Consider the following 22219-nt stretch of genomic DNA (forward strand, 5'->3'; position numbering starts at 1 on the left):
CCCCCCGCAAGCCATAGGATCTCTAGCCAGGGCCTGGGAGAGGAGGGGGCTGGCTCTGTGATGCCATTGTCCTCACTACTGCTGCTGCTTTCATTTTAGCCACCTCTGATGCCCCTTCCCTCTCCCACTGCTGTCCATGGTGAGTAGGAGGGAGGTGCAGTTCCCAGTCCCTACTCCCCCAGATGTGTGTTACTTGGTTTTTAATGACTGGTTGGGATAAATCCCTAAAGAAATAAACTTTCAGTTGGATACCAGAGACCAGCGGGATTTTTGTTCTCTAGGGCCCTGAGAACGCCCAATTCTTTGATGATAGGCAAAGGAACAGTTTTGGCTGAACTCATTCTTTTAGAAGGTAAGGGCACAACAAGGTATTATGGCACCTAGCCTATTATAGCACCTACAAAGACCTACAGGTGGTGGCATTTTAGGTTTGGGAATAGTTGCCAAGACAGTTTGGATGGGGAGGGGCCTTCCGCCCAGGCCAGAGAGAGATCTTATGAGTTCTGTTTGGGATGCTTGACAGGGAGACAGCAGCACCCCCTACTGGTCAGTTCCTAGCCCCATGCACAGTTCCCAGGCCTCCTCCACTACACTACTGGGGTCCGCTTTTGTGAGATACAGCAGGCTGTGGCTTCACCTTGAACATTGTTTTATTGTCACCTTAGGCAGGTAGGGCTGTTGCATGTTGTGGGCAGGCATAAGGGCACGCTAAGTTGACAGGCAGCGCTGACACCAGTACTCAGTGTTCCTTTTGTCCTCCCTACTGCCCTGCCTTCTATGGCTGGGACAGGGTTTAAGTGGGTCATCTGGCATGAAGGAAAGCTAGCCCCACAGCATGCTACCCCCATAGCCCTCATAAGTGCCTTCACCCTGTACCCTCATTAGCCTACTACTGCCCTATCTACAATACGTGAGTGGTCAGCATCACACCCGGGGAGGTCCTGCTACCTCTGTCCCTCTTGTGTCAGCTTCTAGTCATTTTTCTGTGGTACAGGGCTGCTCTGTCTGGATGCCTGTGTGGGCCGAGCCCACAATTGGTGCACTGAACCCTGCAAACCTCCTTCCTCCTACTGCCTGGGGGGCAGCCTTGTTTGGCATTTCCCTCCCTACTGTCTCCACCCTCCCCACCCCCAGCCCCAACCCAGGCCAGGACCCAGTCTTCCGATGCATTCTGCCTTCAGAGTGACGTGTTCCCTGTGGGCGCACTTGACTCCAGCCCTTGGCAGGGCCCTTCCGCCTTACAATCAGCGGACTGGGGCCCAACCCCGAAGCCAGAGTCTCTGGATGTGTCCCCACCCACCCTCCTGCGACCTCATCTCCCCGGACAGGCAGACGGGGTAAAGGGCGCTGACAGAACAAAGACTTTAGTCCGCCCCCGCCGGCTCCCCAGAGCCCGTAACCATAAGGGGGCGGGGCCGGGCAGAGAGGGGCTGGCACCGCGCCTGCGCGCCCTCAATTGGAAAGAAAGTCAATGGCTGCGCGCACAGAGCGATTGGTGCTGACGTCGACGGCGGTGACTTTAATTTCGGTGTCGCCAAACTGCATGGCGGCGCGGATCTCGCGGCGGCCGGGGGGCGCGCCGGCAGCATCCGGGCTGCCGTCGGCGGGCGCGGGCTCGAGCTCAAGGCTGAGCGCGCCGCACTTGCGCACACCCGGGTCGGTGATGAAGCGCGCGTCCTCCGCGGCGCAGCAGTACAGGTTGATGAGCACGCGCCGCTGGCCTGGGCGTGCGGGGCAGTAGCTGCGCCGCACCTCCTCGCCCAGAGCTACCGACTGCTCTGCAGCCACGAAACGCTCAAAGACGTCGGTGCACCAGCGGCGGCCGTCACGGACCAGTAGCTTGTCTGGCGGATGGCGACCAGCCACAAAGCGGTTGAGCACGCCCACACCGTAGGTGAGCGGCGAGCGGCGCACACGCACCACGCCTGGCGCCTGCCCAAACAGCACCGCGCCCTTGAGGATGGTGAGGCCCACGTCGTGCGGTACCACTACGCGCAGGCCGCGGGTACCCAGCGCCGCCTGCACCGCGTGCTGCAGCACTGCTGACTCGGCGAAGCCGCCCACCAGGAACAGCAGCTTTACGCCCTGCACCTCAGGTCGAGACAGCAGTGCCTCTGCGGAAAGGAGTGAAGGGGGGCAGTTAAGGAGAAGGAGGGAAGGAGAAGAGAGTGAGAGCATGAGCCCCTGAGGCCACCACTATGTGGCCACTGTCACCTCCCCTCTGCCTGTACCCTTCTGGCAATTAGAAAACAGCTATTTCAACTATAAAATGGTTCCCTGGTTCTAATGAAAAACACTGAACACTTTGAGGGCTCCTGGCGATGCTCGCGGGCTCTGTCTCCCCAATACTACGCCCCTCCTCCCATGTGGAGGGCCCCAGAGAAGGATATGCATTTACACCTGTTAAATGCCTACTGCCTACTGCATGCAAGACGTGCTCGCTCTCTAGACACTTCAGCTCTTTTAAATCCCTGTGATAACAGTTTTGGAAACCCAATACTGTCATCCCATTTTATAAGTGGGGAAACAGAGGCACCAGAGGTTCGTTAATTTGGCAAGAGTACACATCATCCCTCCTAGCTCTTAATCCCCATTGCACTGAGTCCTCCAGGTGTTCCAAATGATTCTGGGACTCGGTTTCCAGGCACTAATAGGGGGAGTTATTCCCATATCTGGATGTATATGTGGAGGTGAGTGGCAGACTGAAGCTCAGGTGCTCACCTATATGCTGGATGATCCCACTAACCGTGGGCTGGAAGAGCTCGTTCATGGCCTCGCAAGACATCCTGAGCATCCCCTGTGAGGACCACTTCACGAAGTTCACGCTGTAGATGAAGGGGGCGTAGGCCCATGGATCAGGGTCCCGGGTCCTACTCCTGCTTCAGGCCTATGTGCCTGGGCACTGACCGAACGTTTTGTGATCCCAGCCCCACTTTTGCCACCTCCTGCTTCTGTTCCAGGCGTAAGGTCCAAGGAGAGAAGCCTCCCTTGCCTCCGGGCAGAGGAGCCAAGACCCATTGGTGGGGGTGGGGTGGGGTGTGTGTGTGTGTGTGTGTTTTGGAGTGCTGGGGAGGAGACAGACGTCGGCCCTTTCCCCAGGACCCATGATTTTCTTGTTCCAGTTGTGGTCCACGTATTACTCCTGCCGCCGCCATGCTCCTCCCTCTGCCGCCCAGGCAGGCCTGACTGGTGTGAGCGGCGGATTAGGCGGACCCCCTCTTCCCCCTTAGGCCCATCCCTCCCTTGTAAGGGCGGTTCCCATCCGCACACCCTGCTCGAGCCCGCGGTCCCCCGGCCCACCTGCTCCTGCGCAGGGCCGTCTCCACGTTGTGGCCTCGCTGCTTGCGGTAGAAGTCGATGAAGGAGAAGGGCAGCGAGATGTTGAGCGCCCCCGCACGGTGCGGAGCTGCCGTGCGTTTGCGGGCCTCGAAGGCGATGGTCAGATCCACCCAGGCTGCTGGCCGTTGCCTTTTAAAGGTGGCAATGAAGTCCTCGCCGAAGATGCGACCCAGAAGCTGCTCGAAAGCCAGGTCTACGCCCACCGCGCCATAGGGGCCGCCTGGGGTGGGACAGGGGGCGAAGGAGAATGTCAGTGCAGACCCCACCGCTAGGGGGCGTTAGCGGCCTGGGTACTAAGGACTCGGTACTCACCCGACGCCTTGTAAAGCTCCTTGAGGGTGCCATGTGGCTGCTCCAGCTGGTGCACTGTTAGGTCCACCGTGCCTCCCCCGCAGTCTGCCACCACGTAGCGGTCTCCTGTGGCGGCGAGTGTGGCCACACACTTGAAGCCTGCCTTGCACCCTCAGCCCTGTGTCCCCTCCCGACTCACCCAGCCTCTATCCCTGCCCCAGGTACCAAGTCCTGCGTGTCGGGGTGGGTGAGAGGCTTCAGGTGTTTAAACCTCAGGCCACTGGGTAAAGGCACAAGGTGTGTTGGGGGTGGGGGGCAGAAATGGTTCGGGGCTCTGTAATTCCATCTGCGTAGAATCCCTGGGAGGAGTGTGGCAACAGCAGATAGAGCAAAGAGCTGGTTTCCAGGGGCTGGAGCCAACTTCACGAATGTTCCCTCCCCCTCATCAGTATATGGTGTACCATAGGGCCCAAGACATTCCACCGTCTCTCTGTCCCCCCACCTGCTTGCATCTCTGCCCACAGCTCTCCGACCCCCGACTCCACCAGGAATGTGCGGCTGTGTCGAGACCTTCTCAGCTGCTCACGGGCTGGAGTTTGAGGGAGAGCAGGAAAGTGAGATTAGATGAAGGTGCCTCAGTTACAACATTCAATCTCCATCTTCCCACCAAGGCCCTCCATGAACACGGGGAGCAGCCAGTGCTCTGGAAACTCTTGTTCCACTTCTAACTGGGAGAGGACAGTGCTAAACTCCAAAGGGTCCAGAGAAACCTGATGGGGTACTCCCAGATGCTGTAACCAACAGCTGTGGGGCAGTATTTCTGGAAGCAGAGCCTTCTCTTAATGCAGGAGGGTTTCAGGCCGTCACAAAATCTGGGTTGAGTTTGAAGCTGTGTGTGTCATGCGGGGGATCCAGAGTAGCTCAGGGCTTGGAACCTCTCCCTGTCATGGAGATGGTATTTGGGGGGCAGTGAACAAGGGTGATCATAGCTGTTTCAGTGCCCGGTCTTGGCAGCAGGAGTTTGGGGCTGATGTGTGGGGGGCAGCTGTTTCAGTGGCTGTTCAGGGCAGCAGTCCCCAACCTTTTTGGTATCCGGGACCAGTGCTCCTATGAGAATCTAATGCCTGATGATCTGAGGTGGAGCTGAGGCAGTGATGCTAGTGCTAGGGGGTGGCTGCAAATACAGATGAAGCTTCGCTAGCTTGCCCGCCACTCACTTCCTGCTGTGCGGCCCAGTAACTGACAGGCCATGGATCAGTACCGGTCTGCGGCCCGGGTGTTGGGGACCCCTGGTTTAGCTCCTGAAGACCTTCCCTTTTCCACTCAGAGTGGGGGCTGACTTCCTCCTTTGTCAGTACCCAAGCATTCCTCCCACCAGGGTAGGCTGTCTCCCCAGACCCTCAGACTCAGGGCTGGGCTAAGTCCTACCCTCCTCAGATTGGGCTCCCACAGGTCAGGACTGTGCCTCCTCCCTCAGACTGGGATGTTTCTGCTCTTTCTGATTGGGCTCCTCCAGGGGAGGGGGACCTCTTCTTCATGCTGGACGTGGCCGAGCTTCTGGTCTCAGTGACACTCTGACCCTCCAAGGGCAACTGCCTCCAAGCCCATCACTGGAGGTGGCTCACCTTGCCGGAAGCTTGAGTCGATTGAACGGCGTTCACCCAGGCGCCCACTGCCTGGGGCCCTGCTGCTCAGGTCCAGGAGCTGATGCAGACGCAGCTTGCGGCAGTAGACAGAGGCAGCCTCAGGCTCCAGGGCGATGAGTAGTTGCTCTGCATTCTCTCTAGACACCAGGCCGGCCTGGGGATGGGTGGTGGGCAAGGCCAGGAGCACCATGGGCTGTCACACTTAAGATGGCACCTGGGGCAGGCGACTGGGGCCTGTGGGGCTCCTACATCCTCCCCATCACACTCCACCTATGCTAGGCCTCTCAGGCCCTTCCATGCTGCACAAATTTGGAGCTGCCTCATAGCTACCCTGTGACCAGACTGGGGAGGGGTATGGCCATGGCCAAGGACACTATGGGATTACCCAGCAAGAAGAGACCCTAGACAGAGTGAAAACCTAGAACACCTGGGATTTGCCCCTCTGAGCTGCCCAAAGGGCAGGACTGGCCAGCTGGGCACTGGCTCAGGGTGTTAGTGAGACTCTAGCACTGTGTGTATGTGGGAGAGGGATAATGGACAGACATTAATCAGAGTAGATGGTAGGGGCATATTTTGGCTCATTGAACCCTCTTCCTCCACCAGGTTGGTGTTGGACAGCGGCCATAGGACTCCCCACCCCTAAAACTTCCTGGGGAATCTAATGTAGGAGGAAGGAAATTCTTAACAGTGATATTCCAGGCACCAAGACAGGCCAGTTGTGGGGAGAAAAATGCTTGAGATCTGTTACTTCCTGCATTAGGACAGGGAATCCCTGTGGCAAGTGCTTTATGGTTTTGTGGGATTCCCCAGATTCTGAGCAGGTAGGGGATGGGGATGGGTGGACATTGAGACTTCCTGCCCAGGGCCAGCCCTTCCTGAGCTGGCAGCCAAGGAAGTGTGGGAGGAAGCAGAGTTGGTAAACCAGCATGGGAGGGGCACTGTGGTTGGGGGATGGTATTTGTTCTGGCTGGGCACAGCCTTGCTTTCATCCTGGTCTCTGCAGAGGGATGCCCACTAGGCTCAGGGTTAGCTCCTTCCAGTGACAAGGGTAAGTATCTAAGGCATGCCTGGCCCATGAGCGAGTGTGCATAGGTTGGGGGCCCTCATATCTTCCAAGGGGTCTATAGGTAGGCCTGAGATCCCTTTTGTATGTCCTAGGGTGTCCCCCAAGGCCCTAGGGGCAGGAACAAGTAATGAGTCTTGCTCTGGAAAGCTGTGCCCCCCGTTATCCCCAGATCTCCACCGGAGGGGGGGTGCATTAGCTGTACCCACCCTTTCTCCAGAACTTTGGGCATCTCTTATGGTAGGAAAACCAGAAAACAGTGGCCTTGATCACCACCCTTCATAGATTCATAGTTCTGTTTCCTGAGCTCAAGAACTTAACAGTGCCTGGGGCTGTGGTAGTGGCAGAGTTCTTGAAAATACTGATGCTGGCAAAAGTGGATGTTCTTGGTGCCCTGTCCAGCTGGCAGTGTTGGCTACTACTGGCTCATAGCTGCCCCTTTCTCTGGAGAACTTCCCTTAGCTGAATGGGAACCACCTCGCTTACAGAGGTTCCTTCCACCCCTAGCAACCAGTTACACACCGATATAGATGTACAAAAAGCTGGCCCCTTTGCCTCACTATGGCCAACTACCGGGTACAATTCTCCTTCCAGAGCTCTCTATGGGATCAAGCTGAGGCTAGACTCCAGTTGAGAAATGCCCTTGCTCAGCTCTTTCTCCTGTTCTGCTTCCCTCACCTCCTTTCTACTGAGAGTCCTTCAATATAGACCAATGTACAAGAATCTCCATCTCGGACATGGTTCCATAGTGTAGCTGTTAGCACATGTGCTTTACACGCAGAAGGTCCTGGGTTCCCACCCCAGTGGAGCCATGGTCCATGGTCTACAGCCATGCCACCCTGAACAAGCCCGATGTCTGATCTCGGAAGCTAAGCAGGCTCGGGCCTGGTTAGTACTTGGATGGGAGACCACCTAGGAAGACCAGGTGCTGTATGCATAAATAATAATAAATAATAAAAAGAATCTCCATCTTGGGCTCTCCTTCTAGGAAACTTGACTTAAGGCGCTGGCTAAGCTGGCCTGGGCTGTGCCTCTTGTCCCTCAGCCCTCTGTTCCTGCAGGGCCACCCCTTCTCCTGGTGGCAGCAACCTTCCAAAATGCCCAGCAGCAGGGGGAGACCGGAGGTCTTTATATAATGGCTCTGTGGTACCAAGGTGGTGGGGTAAAAGAGGATATGGGGCCATCCCTGTGGCCCTGTGGAGCACTGTGTACTACTGTGCTTGCAGTCCTCACCAGGTAGGCAGCCTCCCGCATGAATTGCTTGGCTGGCTGTTTCCAGATGGCGGGCACCGTCAACACCCAGCGTACAGTGTCCTTTCCTGGCAGCGATGGACATTGCTCGCTCAGCTCCTGGAGCGGGAGGGAGCAGTGAGGGGAATGGCTGGCTTAGGTTAGGGGGTTGTCTTCAGCCCTCTGTGGGAGCTGGAGGAACTAATCAAGCCTCAGGAAGGGCTTCCCAGCGGAGCTGGAAATATCCCTAACACTTCCCCCCTCCACCAATACCTGTATAGCTCTAGTGCAGGCTCTACCAGACAGGAAGGCAGGGGACTGGAGAGGATGACCTCTGACCGTGGCTACCCATTAGATGGGCAGGGGATGGGTTCAGGGGAAAGGATGGGCCTTGGGGTCCGCTGATCCGTCTGCAGGGGTGGGGCTGCAGCGCACCTGAAGGGCATGCTCCTTGAAGAAGCGCAGGGCATGGGCGAACACCTCTAGGGCAGGCATTTTCTTTCCATTTACAGCCTCCAGCTGGGTCTTCAAGGTGAGATCCTGGCAGGACACAGGGCGACTCTGCAGGAAGCCATAGCTCTGCCCCATTTCCTGAAGACCATTTCCTGGTGCTTCCCCTCTTCGTCATTGTCTCCCTCTTCGTCAGTCTCCCTCTCGCTCTAATCTCACCCTAGTTCTGTCCCCCGCCTCTCCTCTAACCGTATCTTCACAGCTCGGCCCCGCTTCCAATCCGTCTTTTTTCCAAGCTCCGCCCCCTTAACCACACCTCCACCCGCCCCTCCTCACCTTTTAGCTTTGTCCACCATATTAACCCCGCCCCTTCCCCTCTAGGCCCCGCCTCCCTGGCTGGAGCGGGCCTCGAGCCAGAGTGTGACTCACAGTGGCGCTGTGGATCTTCATCTTGAACTTCTCGAAGTAGAGCCAGTCCCGCGCCTCCTCAGGGTCTAGGTCGTGGTAGTAATCGCGGGCGGTGTAGCCAAAGCTGTGAAAGGCTCCCTCCGGGGTCAGCAGCAGGCAGGTGGGGGTCTTCTGGTGGGCAACACCTGGGTCCCCGCCCTCCCATTTCCTGTGGTGACACAGGGCTATCAGCGGGGTCAGCAGCAACCCTCCCTTTGTGGAGTTGGGTGATGGCTCCTTACAGGCCACTTAGCCTTCCCTAGTCTCAGTCTTACCACCTGTAAAATGGGAATAATAATAGTACTTGCCTCGTAGGGTTCTTGTGAAGATGGTGCTTGGCATCCACTTAAAATGCCATCGATGCTGCTCTTGGGATCCTCCCTATCCATGGGGCCATGGGATCCATCCAACATTCTCAGCTTCCAGTCCCATGAGGTATACTATTTGACCTCGCCTCTCTGCACCCTTAACATGCAGCAGCAAACCATCATTCATCCAATTCATCTGCCTAGGTCTGGCTTCCTAATATATCTCTCCAGCACCCTAGCAGAGGCCTTCTCCCATCCTGCTGGTTTGCTCTCCTCTAGGCTGTATTCCACAGCCAAGCTCCTTTAAGGCATTCATGACATTCCTATCTGACCCACCCTAGCAGCTAAACCCCTGTTGACTGCACCTCTAGCAGGTCCCAAAAAAACCTGAATGAGGTTCGAAACCTCCCAATCCACAGATACATCCAAACATCCACCCAGAACTCCCTGCCCAGTTCACTGGCCTGGCAAATCCTTCCTATCCCTCCTCTGTCTTCCTTGATGCCCTGACCCCTCTAAGCCAACTTCACCACTGCAGCCTTTTGGGAAAGGAACCGAGAATCCGGGCTGAAGGAACAGCATGTGCAAAGCTTAGAGATGTGACGATCAGGAGAACTAGCTGCAAGGTGGTTCAATATGAGCAGGAGAAAATACAGGAATGGTTACAGTCAGCTAAGGGATAACATCAAATGCCATATTGGGATTCTATCTTGGTGGGTTTTAAGTCAGGGAGTGAAGAGGTATGACCACATTTGCCTTTAGAAAGGTCACTGGTCCCCATGCAACAGACTAGAGGGGAGGGAGGATGGGGAAGAGAAAACATCCAGGTAAGAGAGTGTGGGATTGGACTTAGGGGTGGTGGCCGTGAAATGGATGGGTACTCCAGAGATATTAGTGAGACAGAAATGACTGGACTTGGTGGCTGGTAGGGGTAGGGAGGGTTTGGGAGGAGGCCATGACGTCCCCTAGTAAATTCCTGTAACAGTCACCTCCACAGGACAGAGATAGTGTCCCTTTATGTCTCCTTGGCCCCAGCATGGCCTCAGCTGAGTGTGCTGACTCCTAGAGGGCTGTAAGTGCCCAGAGCTTTTGTGGCCTCATGTGGATGTAGAGGGAGCAGAGGAAAGGGAAGGACAGTCCAGGCTCACAAAGGTCAAGTCCCTGTATCTTTGGCACAGTGATCCTTCTGTCTGTCTCTCCACTCACCCTTCCATCTAGCCTCCTGGGCCCTGGGGAAACCCCCCGACCCCCAATCCCAATCTGGGTTGGGAGCTCTGGGGTCTCCTATAGTTCCACCTACTAGTTGTAGCTCCATTAAGATACATTCAAAGGATCAGGGTAAGGAGGCCTGGAGGGAGTGTTCAAAGAAATACTTTGTTCAAACAAAACTCAACAACATCAGAATGGATTTTTCTAACATCATTGTCATAACAACTGTGATTTGTCAGCTCAGTTAACCCTCTGACCCTTCGAGTCCTTGTTTTTCATTTGAGATGCTGGACCTAGGAATCTGCCTCATAGAAATCCCAACACAAATTTTCAAGGAAGGAGATTCGTTGCAGCACTTTTTGTAGGAGTGAAAAGTTAGGAAAAAAAAAAAAACAAACTCCTAAAACTATCAGTAGAAAGATGGATAAATTATGACACATATGTACTACGGAATACTACGCAACTGTTAAAAGAAAGCGGCAGCTTTTTTGTACTGACATGAAACATCTACAAAATAATGTTGTAAGTTTAAAATAAGGCAAATTGTATACTTCATTTTTAATTAAAAAACACATATGTATGCATATATGTTTGTGTTTGTGTGAAAGCACAGAAAGAGATTTGTGTATTTTGCTGTATGTTTGTTATATCTCAATAAAATTTTTAAAAATTAAGAACAGAGCCCAACATTTCCTGCAGAGGGCAGGGAGCTGCTTCGATTGAGGCTGAGGGCCCAGGCCTGTGGCCATCTTCCAACCTTTTGCCTCAGTGGGGAGCCCAGACTAGGGGTAGAAGGAGCTCTTAGGGTACCCCTCAGTGATAGTACTCTGGGACCAGGACCATTCCAGAGTGTTAGGACAACTGCCTTCCCCCACCATCTCCCAGCTCAGCTGCCCTCACCTCATCATGTGGATGGCCTCAGGATCACTGGCAAAGCTGAAGGCATAACCACTGGATGTGGTACCAAAGTCGATGGCCACTACCACAGAGAAGGAGGCCTGCTGGGGAGTTCGAGCCTCAGGCTTCTGCAAATATAAGATCTAGAGTCAGGAAGCAGCCCAGGGGACAGGCTGACTGCATGTGGAGGCCCCACGCCTCTTTTGACTGTGGTCCAGACCAGCCCTGGTCCACCCCGCCACCCACCTGCCTGCCTGGGCTTCCCTTCCTTCCCAGGCTTGAGCCCTGGAGATGTCGAATACCCCCACCCCCTCTCATACCATGTCACAGCCTGGGCCCAGCTGGGAGCAATTAGGCTCCTCTTGGCAGTTTCATTGCACATGGACTTGTGTATATTTGACCCTCTTGCCCTTTGTGGCCACAGTGACAAAACAAGACTGTCAGTCTGGGGGCAGAGAAGAGAGGCTCTATGCATGTGCCCAGTGGTCCCTGCCTTCTCTCAGGCCAGGCCTGGGCTCCCTAAAAACAAGGGGATACCCAGGCTGGATCACTAGGGTGAGGCCATCTTGGGTAGGGTGACCCAGGGAGCTAGTAGGAGGGTTATATTCTGGATACTTCAAGCTAATAATTTCCCAACTTTTGTATCAATGTGTCTCCTCTTCCCCAGATATCACTTGGATTCAGGTGGGGTTGTGGTTGACAGGAGGGAGAGCAACTCTGGGAGGCCCAGTGCTCTGAGCACTTTGAAAAACTACATGCTCGGAAGTACACCTGCCCCAGGCAGGCTAGCTGCAATGGCCCCTGGATGTCGTCCTGGAGGGGAGGTGTTTGGGCATTAGCATGTGGGACTTACCTCAGTAGAACTTACTCCTGTGGTCCAAGGTCACCTAAGGTTAATCTTTCTGCAGGGGGCATGACTGCAGTGTGCAGGGGCAGGAGGCATGATGGCACCCCTAGCCCAGCCTAGGCCCTGCCAGGGCTCTGCCAGAGGCTAAGCCTTGATCTCTGGAGTACCACCACCCTCCACACCACCCAGGCCACCCGCTACTCAGATCCCCACTCTGCACTTACTGGAGACTGTGAGGGTGTGAGAGGGGCAATGCCACAGCTTTCCTGGGTCCTTGGGGAGCCAGGTGGGCTGGGAACAGGTGATCGCTCTGGGCTGGAGCCTGCAAAGAAAGGTCAAGTCACTCTGGCACCATCAGGGTAGGGAGCCGGCAGCCGAGCCTCAGGCCTGGGAGGTTCTCCCATCAGTCCTTATTGGGCCAAGGCAAGGGGTGCCCTGCTGGGGAGGGGGACTGCGTGAGAGGGGAGGAAGGATGTGACTTGAGGTGGGGGCAACTGAGGCAGGGGCAGGCTGAGGGCTTATGATCAGTTAGTAGTGACCATCCCTGGAAGACCATCCCTGGAGGATGATCTGTGCCTCGCCTGGGGACTCCCCCCACATCTGTCTCTCCCAGCACCCCTTAGACAGAGTGGGGGAGGGGAGAGACAGAGAAGCATTGTAGGGGTCAGGGAGACTGAGTCCAGAGATAGAAGGGCAGGAGAGATGAGGCAGCTGAGCTCCTGGGGTGGGGTGGAAGGTAGAGAAACCAGAAAAGGTGGGGGAACTACAGACCTAACTGCTCCCCTCCTCCTAGAGTTCAGACACACGGTTCTAATCAGAATCTGAGGGAGCAGCCCTCCTTTCCTCCCAAAAACGGGCCTGGTGAGGATCAAGGTGGGGCAGCACCTTCCCCAGCCCAACCCCGAGCTGAGGGGAATCAACAACACTAGGAAGTTGCATTCCAAGCTGTCCTCCACCCCCATCACAACATATAACACACAACACACATACACCTTGGGCCAGCACTGGGGGGGCAGCAGGCCTGAGATCCTTTCAGCAAGCCCAGGACTGAGCTGGACCATTGATGGGAGGAAGGAGTGTAGCCTCTAGCAGGCAGCCCCGAAGGGTGGCTTGGAGGCTCAGGCGGCTCAAGGGCCTGCCTGACTAGACATCCGCCAGGTGCAGGCTGGTCATTACCACATTGAGATTTGCTAAGGCCCCTGTGAGGGGGACTGAGGCCGCCCTGAGGTTCACACATAGGGACGGGGAGGTTGATGGAGTCTGACGTGAAGACTCATGGATAAAGCAAACTCTCTCAGTGTCTGCCCTGCTCAGTGGCCCTGACAGGTCCTAGCCCTCCCTGGCCTTGGGATACCCTGAGAACATATGTGAGGGGCCAGGTATGAGGGGGACTCTTGAAAGTGCCTGGAAAGGACTGAAATTTGTCTTGAGGTGCTGGAGGGGCAGGGACATGGTAGTCACACCTTCGGGGCTCTCTTTTCTCAGGCAGCCAGCGTGAGCTTGGGCCCTGCCACCAGCTCAGGCTTGAGAGGCCAAGTTGCTGTGGCCTGAGCCTGGGAAGGGAGGCAGGAAGGAAGGCCCGGCCCGCCAGGTCTTTGTGAGTGAACTTCCTGAGGAGTGTCCCTCCTGCCTCCTAGCCTCCCACCCCTGCAGGGAATCCAGAGCCTGTTCCCAGACCAGGCCACAGGCAGAGGCACACATACTCACACAGAGATTTCTGTGCACACAGACCCTCCTGCAGACATACATACACACTTTCACACAAGGCCCTGTGCACAGACCTGCCGACAGGCAGATAGACTGACACATACACACACAGTTACACCAGGTCCTGTGCACACAGACGATGTACAAAACATACACACGCATATAGTCCTGTGCACGCAGACCTGCCCTGCACACGTAAACTAACAGACACACAGGGGATCCTATGAACAGATGTGTCCTGCGCACGTGCGTGTGCACGCACACACACACACAGTCCTGTGTGCCCCAACCCTCCCCCCCCACACACACACTCTCAGGAACTTCTTCTGGAAAAGGCACCACGGACAGACTGGGGGTGAATCTCAGTGCCAGTGCAAGTGGCGTGGTGGGTCGGGGCGGAGGTCAGGGCGGTCTTACCGATGTACAGTCCCTGTAGGCCCAGCTCTGGGACAGCCAGCATCTTTGCAGGCCCTGCGGCTGTGAACAGAAACAGACAAGCAGAATGGCGTTTATTTGTTCCTTTGTTCCCTCGCTGAATACGTATTTATTTTATTTATTTACTTTTGGCTGGAGTGCTTTGAAGTAAATCCCAGACATTATGTAGTTTCACCTATAAATTCTTCAATATGTCTCTCCAACAAATAAAGACTATTTAAAAAGCCATCACCACAACACTATTATCATGTGTAACAAAATTAGCAGTAATTCCTTAATCTCATCTAATGCTCAGTCCCACGGTCCAGTTTGTCTCAAAAAGCTCTTTTTAACAGTTGCTTTGTTGCAATCAGGATGCTCCTAAAAGTTTTCAGTGCCCATTCTATGCCAGGTTCCGTGGGACATCAGAGACCTAGAGAGACATTGTCCTTGCCCTGGGGGCCCACAGCCTGGTGGGGGAAAACTGATTATAATCAGATAATCACCCAAGTGAATTTGAGATTCCAAATGATGCTGTCAAGGTCATAGCTGGATACAAGTGGGGCAGAAAGGGGAGCGTGGTAAGGCTGCAGAGAGGGGCTGAGCTGGCCCGATCCAGTAGGCAGGCTCTTGTGGACCCTATCTGAGATTTGGTTTTACATGAAGGGCAATAGCAAATCTTGAAAGGTTTGAAGTGGCAGAATGGAGGTGGGGGCATGATTAAATTTTTGTTGTAAAAAGTCCTTCCGGATGCATGGGGAGTGTGGATTACAGCAGGACAACATGGAAGCGGGAGCTCAATGGCTATGTGTCTTCAGACAGAAGTGGAGACATGTCAGAGGTTAAAAGCAACAGGGTTGATAGAGGATGACTGGACTGAATACGGGGCATTAGGGAGAAGAAGGTGTCAAGGGTGACATGATCCGATTCAAGTTAGAAGGATAATACTGGAGAAGGGCAGGTTGGCAGGGGGAAAGGGGCAGTGTTCTGGGTGGAGTGCTGAACTGCTGAGAGGACTGACCACGGAGCCAGAGGATATACGATCTAGAGGGCAGGGAGAAGCTGAGGTAGAGACGTGTGCTGACGTGTCATGGGAGGCTTGGCAGAGAAGAAGGGAAGAGACGAGAACCTGAGCATAAAGGTAAACCAGTGGAAGGCGGGTTGGCTGATACCGAGATCTCTGCTATGGTTTCATGAAGATCTTGGTAAGAGAAGGGTGTGGAGCTAGATGCCTTTAGAGGTTGTTAGAAGAGACTGGAAACACCTGTTTGGTCCAGGGCCACATTTTGGTGGAATGAATGGAAATGGGGTGGGAGGCAGGTAAGCCTAGGTGAGGAGCAAGCAGAGCAGCTAGCACTTCAGGGATAGTGGCTGAGATCAGGAGTTGATATGCAGGTAATAGCTAGAGGAACTGAAAGCTTGAGGCGGGGAGCAAGGCTTTTCATTTTCTTTTCTAAATTGGTAGGAACCTGAGCTTGTGTCAGTGAAGTTCTGTGGCCTAGACTAGAGGCAGAATCCTCCAGGTCATCAACAGCTCTGTTACTCGTTGTGGTCTCAGGACGTCAGCATTGGATCCCCTGGGAGTTTGTTAGAAATGCAGAACCTTAGGCCCTGCCTGGGACCTGCTGAGTCAGAACTTGCGTTTTAACAAGATCCCAAGTGGTTCGGTGCACACTGAAGTTTGAGAAGGGCTGCTCAACTGTCTGCAGTTGTGGGCTTGATAAACACCCTAAATAATAGTGGCGGCTGCCCAGAGCCCACTCCCACTCTGTAGCCAGCGGCCGGATCAGGAAGTTTTGCTAACAGAACACAGGCAGGCACAGAGCTGGGCATTGTCACACCCATACACACACATGCACACACCCTTGCTCATGCACAGTTTGCACAACCCAGCCCTGTCATGCACAAAAACTCAGACATATCCAGGATACTCCTGCATGGCCAGCACCATGAAATTTTCAGACCCACTCAATCCTGCTGTCATCGGAGGCACACAGTTGGATGCCCAGGAATCAGAATCAGGGGAAAGACAGGGGCTGGTTGTGGGCACTCGAAGAGCAGCTGAATGATGTTGAGAAAAGGAAAAGCATATAGAGGGGGTGGGTATGGGCCTTGAGAGCCAGGGACAGGAGCCCAGCTTAGGGTGATGGAGTGGTATGCTGGAGATGGTTCCCGCCAGGTGGCAAGAGCTGATCCTGTGCATCTCCTTCCAATTCTGCTCTCATTGACCTCACATTGGTAGCTTTAAATCAGCCATGGTGGAAGCATTTACACCAAAGAAATTGGCAAAGTCTACAAATTAGGGTTTTCTCCCTCTTGTAGAGTTGATTTGTAAAACATTTGCCAGCACACATTGGATCAAAGCCACAAGGAAGAAGCTGGCAGTCCTATTTGTACATTGTTTTGATCCTTCAGCAAAGACTTATTGAACATTTCTTTGTGCTGGGTTCTGAGCTAAGTGCTGGGAAAATACTGTTGAATGAATGAATAGATTTTTCTGGACCAAGGCTCTTATATATGGAGGAGCAACAAAAGTCAGGAATCATCACTCAAAGCTGGATTCCACATCCAAACTGGGTGCCTATAATCTCTCCAGCTGTCTGAAGCTGGTCCAGTTACCTCCCATCTCTGAGTGTGTGATTCACTGAGTGCCCTACACTGGGGTCTTAGGGCTGGCAACGGCCTGTTATGGCACCTGGCTGGAGTGCATTCTGTTGTCTCTCTGTGCCTAAATGCCTTTCCTGCAAAATGGGTCACGCAGGGGGCTTGTGAGGATCAATCCAAGTTAAAAAAGAAAAAAAAAAAGGCAGTTGATAAAGGCAGGGAGTTGGACAGATGTGAGCAGTGTTCTTTCCCTTCATGATGTGGATTCTGAATTTTCTCTTATTAGATTTTTGTCTTATTGAGAGTGTGATTCTAGTCATTCCACATTCTTTAGGGAGAGCAGGAGGACAGAAATCAATTTGTATTAAAGAAGGAGGATCCTGCCAATTCCTCGAGAGGTGGAGGTAGAAGGGGTTGGCAGCCCCATCTGTCTTCAAGACATTCCCCACTATGCACACACACCCAGAAACATTTAAGGAGAATGCTGACTATGGGTCTCAGAATCACCTCAGCTCCCAAAAGCTATGTCTGGGCAGAGTCCAAGGCTGGAAATGGGGTGAGATAGACCCTCTCCCAGGGGTCCACTAATTTCACACTGTTAATGCTTATGGGTTTGAGAATAATTGGGTGGGGGAGTTTGATTTACATAGAAAGTAATTCATTTCCTGGCTACAATCATAGGCTAATCTCTGGCCCCAGCCTGATCTCTACACTACCCACAGACAGACACTTAGCCCTGCCCGTGGACTGACGCCTATCTTTGCCCATGTACTGATGACCCCTAGCCCTTGACTTCATATCAACCTCGAATCTCCAGCTTCACCCTAACTTTTGGCACTGACATCTACCCAATAGACATGACCTGTTATTGGGGACCAGAACAGGGTGTGGCTGAACAGGGACTCGAAACCAGAGACTCCCATCCTAGAGAGCCCCTCAGGCTTACAAAATCCTAGGACTTCTTGACTGATGGAAAGAATTCTCTGAGGATCTCTTCTTGGGGTGAGGGTGTTAAGGCTGGGTACTTATGCCTCCTGGAGCACTGGGAGAATGTAATATTGACAGATTTCAGGGCTCCACACATACCTGTCCTCTGCCCAGAAGGACAAAGAGCTCACCCATATCTTTACAGCTCCCCTCTCTCCCCAGCAGGCTTCCTTTCACTGAGACCCAGTCTCTTCCACCCACTGCTCTCTGCTCAGCATCCTGCCAGCCCTTTAAAGGAACAGGGCTCTGTCAGCAAGCAAAAAGGCCACAAGCATTTCCCCCAAGCCAGAGACTGGGCCAACCAGGGCCCAAGGGACAGATCAGAAACCCCAAAGGGCTGCTGTAGTCTGTCTCTGGAGAGGAGCCTTCCGGGAGAGGGACCTGGAAGGCTATAGGGTGGGGAGGCTGCCTCCTCCTGTGTTGGGGTGAGGGTGACAGAAATGGCCTCCAGAGGCCCCTCCTGTCCTCAACTTTTCTTTCCATACATCCTGCCCCACCCCGGTGGGTCCTCATCATGAGAGCAGCTAGTTCACAAACAATCTCTGTCCCGCAGAGCGCAGGCCCTGAAGCCCCTCCCATCCTCTGCCTACCAGTCCCCCCATCACCTCCCTTACCTCTGAACCTCCAGGGCTCCCTTTGCTCTCACAGGTAGTCCATATTTTAGAGCTCACTGCCTCCCAGTCTCTCTCACCCACACGAGCGTGCTTTACAAACAGGCTCCACTGCCCTTCAGGGAGCCCAGACCCCGCCCCACCTGACCCCCAAGCTGGCTTCATAGAGGGAAACCAGAGTTTCCTGGTCAGGAGGCTAGTCCACAGTCTAGAACTGTGGCACCCGGGCTAGAACTGTGGCACCCGCCACTCTAGAATTTTCCGAAGCACACAGGCCCTGGGACACCCACCCAAGATGCCCGCCTCCCCGCCCCACCCCCATGCACTCTAGGTCTCTACCTCAGGCCTAGGCACTGCCCCACAAGCTGTCCCCAACAGCACCCAGCCCCAACACTCAGCTCCCCACCCGCATCCCTCAGCATTGGTGGTCTCTTCCAGCCTCCCCCTTTGCAGAGCATGTGTGGGGTCCCAAAGCCCAGATGGGAGCCCACAGTCGCTGCCCCAATTTCCTTCTTGAACCAGCAGCTCCCGCTGGAGAGAGGGGCTTTCAGATCTGTCCCCAACAGGGCCTCCCAGGCTCAGGAAGTTTGTGGTGGGGTCTCAGCAGACAGCTCAGGACAGGATGGCTAACAGCGGCCCCTTTCTCCTTTCTGGAGGCCCAGCGGCCCCTGGCCCCAGAACTCACCTCCGTCCTCCTGACAGCAAGACCTCTGTCCCGCCACCTCGATCGCGGCCCGCAGCTGGTGGCCGTGCCTTGCGCGGCGGCCGCAGCCCTCGACGTGCGCCCAGCCCCGTGCCGCCCGCCCACCGCCCCGCGCCGCTCACCCCGCCCGCAGCCCCCTCCCCCAGGCCGGATGGCCGCGCCGACTGCGCCGCCGGGTGGGCCCGCGCTCCCAGCCCAGATGTGCGAGGCTGGGGCGGGGCCTGCCTGCGCGGGGCCTCCGCGGAGGGGCCCAGCCTGGCCCCGAGTCCAGGGCCCCTCCCTGCGCCCTTCCTGCGCGGGGCAGCCCCGCGGCCCCCACTGCGCCTCCCCGATCCGGAGCAGCACTGGGGTGGCTGGGGGTGGCTGGGGGTGGGGTGGGGAGAAGGGTGAGTAGAGGAGGTGGAGGGAGGGGAAGAGGAATTCCAGACCCCTTCGTCGGCCTCCTGCGGCTCTGCTGCAGAGGCTCCTCTCTCGCTACCCCAATAGACCCACCTCAGGGCTCTCTGTAGACAAGCCCATCTGCAAGATCCTAGCTGCTGCGGAGGGAGGGCCCTCCCCAGACCCCTCACAGTACCCTGTCCCAGACCCCTCCAGTTCCTTGACCCACCCTCCACCCTGCGATCCCTAGCCTGGTCTCCAAGGGTCAGAGGGAAGAAGCCGAATTGAGGGTGAAGGCAGGCCCTTGGGTCTGGGGCCTAGCTCTGTCTTTGCTGAAGTTTGGGACAGCGAGGAAAGTGTTCTCACAGGCTGGGGCCCCATTCCTGGAAAGGGGATCACTCAGAACTCATCCTGCCCCAGCCAGGGGCACCCATTCCCTTCCCTGTGAGGGCTCACAGCCTTCTTCCTGTCCTAACCCAGGTCCTCTTTGGGGTGCTGGGACGTAGCCTTCAAACAGGGGGGTTGCAGGGTGGATACCCTCTTCTGCTAAGCCCCTGTAAGGCAGCTGATTTACCGTGCCCCCCACCAGCTACTGGTTCCGGCAGGGCCTGAGTGGGGTCCCTTTCCCTCTGTCCACTGTGCCCCTGCTCAGGCTCAGGCTGGACACCTGTGGGATGGGGGCCAAAGGTTGCTTTTCAGCCAGTTTCTCTGTGCTAGGCCTCCTGTCTGCCCCCAACCCACTCCCCACACAAGGCCCCTATAGTCCTTTGAGCATCACAGTTTTGCCTCCCACCCCAAACCTTTGCAGGGGCCTTTTTCTTGGCCTGAAGTACTGTCCTTTCTCCTCTACCCTTCTAAAAGGCTTCCCAACTAAAGTATCACCTCTCCTAGCTTGTTGCCCTTATTGTCAGGGCCACTGCCCCAGAGGGCCCCAGCAAGGAGGTTAGGGGGTGGCGGGGTATGCTACACCAGATAATTTTGGATGTGGCTGATATCCAGTCATCAGCATCCACTGGCTGCTCCAGGTGTGTGTCTGTATGAGTGTGTGTATCTGTTAGTGTGTCTGTGTTTTTATGTATGTTAGTGTGTCTGTGTGTATGAGTGTGTCTTTGTGTTTCTATGACTGTGTGTATATGTATGTCTGTGTGTGTGAGTGTGTCTCTTGGGATGCCTGTGTGACTTTGTTATTTATAAGTGTCGCTGTGTCATATATCTTTCTGTATGTGTCTGTCTGTATGTACCTGTGTGTATGTGTGACAGGTACGTGATGGAGCTGGCAGGCTTCCTCTCATTCCAGAGGCTGAGCAAAACCTGGGAGGATTCAAGTGTGGCTGGATGTCAGTGTACGGAGAAGGGATGAAGAGTCTGGTCCCTCAGACTCAACCTGCCTCTCGTTTTTCATTTTTCCTTTCACTTCCAGTTTTCCTTCATTCCCACCTGTGGCTCCACATATTGGCTCATCTCTGAGGGGCTGGCAGCAGGCTCTCGGCAAGAGTGAAGACTCGTGGGTGGGGATCCCCAGCCCTGGGCACTCTCCTGCTTGGCAGCTTTCTATCTGTCCCCCCTCCCCCCATTTCAGGCCCCCACAGCACAGTCTGACTCCAGAGTCACAGTCTGCACCATTGAGCAGTTTCCAGTCGGACACAAGGAAGGACAGCAAATAATCTCCGTGAATCCCATTCCATGTTAGAAGAGGTTGGATGTGATTGCCAGTGGAAGGTTTGGGCCCAAGTGGGCATGCACAAGTGTCTTACAGAGTCCCTGCCCTTTACTGTCCTCTCTGTGCCCTTGTATCTCCTTCCTCTCCCCTCTAGGGCCATTGTGGGCCCACCCACTGACCTCACCGGCTTCCTGCTTCTCCCAAATGCAGGAAGCATGAGGAAGAATCAGCCTCTGAGTGTGTCCTCCAGGATCCGCCTCTCTCCAGGCCAGGCCAGGCTTCCCTCCTCTGGCCTTTGCTCGGGATTTTCTCCCATGGATGCCTTTGCTCCTAGCCCTGCCCCTCCAAATCTATCTCTATCATGCAATTGGAGAAGACTTTCAAAAGTGCAAATCTGGTCCCATCACTTCACTTCTCCTATACTCTCCATGGCTCCCCATTGCATACAGGAGAAGATCCAAGTGTAGACTGCCCTTGGCTGACCTCTCAAGCTGCCTTTCCCAGCCTTAAACCTCCAACTCCATCTCCTGCCCCTCAAGCACATCTGCCTTCTGTGCTTCTGACCGTTTGTTCCACCTGGGTGAGTCCCCAGCCCTGACCTGCTCGGAGGTGGCATCCTTCCCTCACTTGGGCCCTTGTGGGAGAAACTGACCCCTTGGGCCCTGTTGTGGGTACTTTGTCTGCTTGGAGAGCCCCCCGCCCTGGTCACCACCAGGTAGGGTTTTAAGAAGACGCTTTGGGTTTGGAAAGCAGGAGCAATGCTCCACTTTTCCAGTTCCCTCCGCCTGGTCTGACATGGCAGACCAGCAGGCAATTTTAGGACAGAGGGTAATGTTTGTCATTAGGACACCTAAGCCTATGTGGGGTGAGGGGCTGTGAAGAGAACTTCTCAGTCTTCCCTCCTCCCTTCCCAAGCCTGGCTGCTTGCTCTGCCCCAGAGCCTGGGATACACACACACACACACACACACACACACACACACACACACACGCATGTGTGGGCACCAGGAGGCGGGCAGGGGTACCCACAGCCTACCTCAGGAACAAGGGTAGGGTGGCAGAGACTTTTTTCACCAGTAGATCCTGTTGACTGCTCCTCATGGTGTGCTGGTGCCTAATTGATTACCTTACCCTGCCACTTCACCTGCCACAACACCCTGGGTTGGGGGAGGACTCTCCATCCTCATTCTACAGAGGAGAAAGATGAGGCTTAGAGAGAACAGGCATTGCCTAATTTAGAGCCAGTGGGCTGTCCCAGAATCTGTGCTCTTACCTGTGCCACATGTTACAGGAGGCTGGTGAAGGGAGGGTAGCACCTGGATACCCAGAGGCACCCCTCCTGGACAGCTGTCCAGCTCTGCCCTTCCTGGGGGCAGGAGGTGGGGGCTTCTGGGACAGAGGCTCCTAGAGTATTCTTTTACCGGATTCC

General features: G+C 55.0%; 1 protein-coding gene and 1 pseudogene across 4 annotated transcripts; one reads left to right on the plus strand and one right to left on the minus strand.

Moving 5' to 3' along the window:
- Window positions 1-632: 632 nt before the first annotated feature.
- On the minus strand, window positions 633-22219 carry HSPA12B (heat shock protein family A (Hsp70) member 12B). 4 transcript variants are annotated; one of them, XM_039863828.1, is made up of 14 exons: window positions 22064-22219; window positions 21827-21978; window positions 13852-13911; window positions 11952-12049; window positions 10884-11008; window positions 8449-8635; window positions 8005-8130; window positions 7573-7689; window positions 5256-5430; window positions 4133-4219; window positions 3652-3756; window positions 3301-3559; window positions 2722-2825; window positions 1453-2114 (listed from the first exon to the last, which is right to left on the minus strand). In XM_039863828.1, the coding sequence occupies exons 3-14, from the start codon at window positions 13892-13894 to the stop codon at window positions 1453-1455; spliced, it is 2088 nt and encodes a 695-aa protein (XP_039719762.1). In that variant the 5' UTR covers window positions 13895-13911; window positions 21827-21978; window positions 22064-22219. The 4 variants fall into 4 exon arrangements, with proteins under 4 accessions (XP_039719759.1, XP_039719763.1, XP_039719762.1 ...); XM_039863825.1 differs by lacking the exons at window positions 21827-21978; window positions 22064-22219 and adding an exon at window positions 18736-18869 and having other exon boundaries at window positions 633-2114; XM_039863829.1 differs by lacking the exons at window positions 21827-21978; window positions 22064-22219 and adding an exon at window positions 18736-18869 and having other exon boundaries at window positions 1114-2114; window positions 8005-8109.
- LOC120604148 (uncharacterized) lies at window positions 7161-7276 on the plus strand (annotated as a pseudogene).

Source organism: Pteropus medius, unplaced genomic scaffold, assembly GCF_902729225.1.
Source record: "Pteropus medius unplaced genomic scaffold, Ma_sr-lr_union100, whole genome shotgun sequence".
Classification (NCBI taxonomy): Eukaryota; Metazoa; Chordata; class Mammalia; order Chiroptera; family Pteropodidae; genus Pteropus; species Pteropus medius.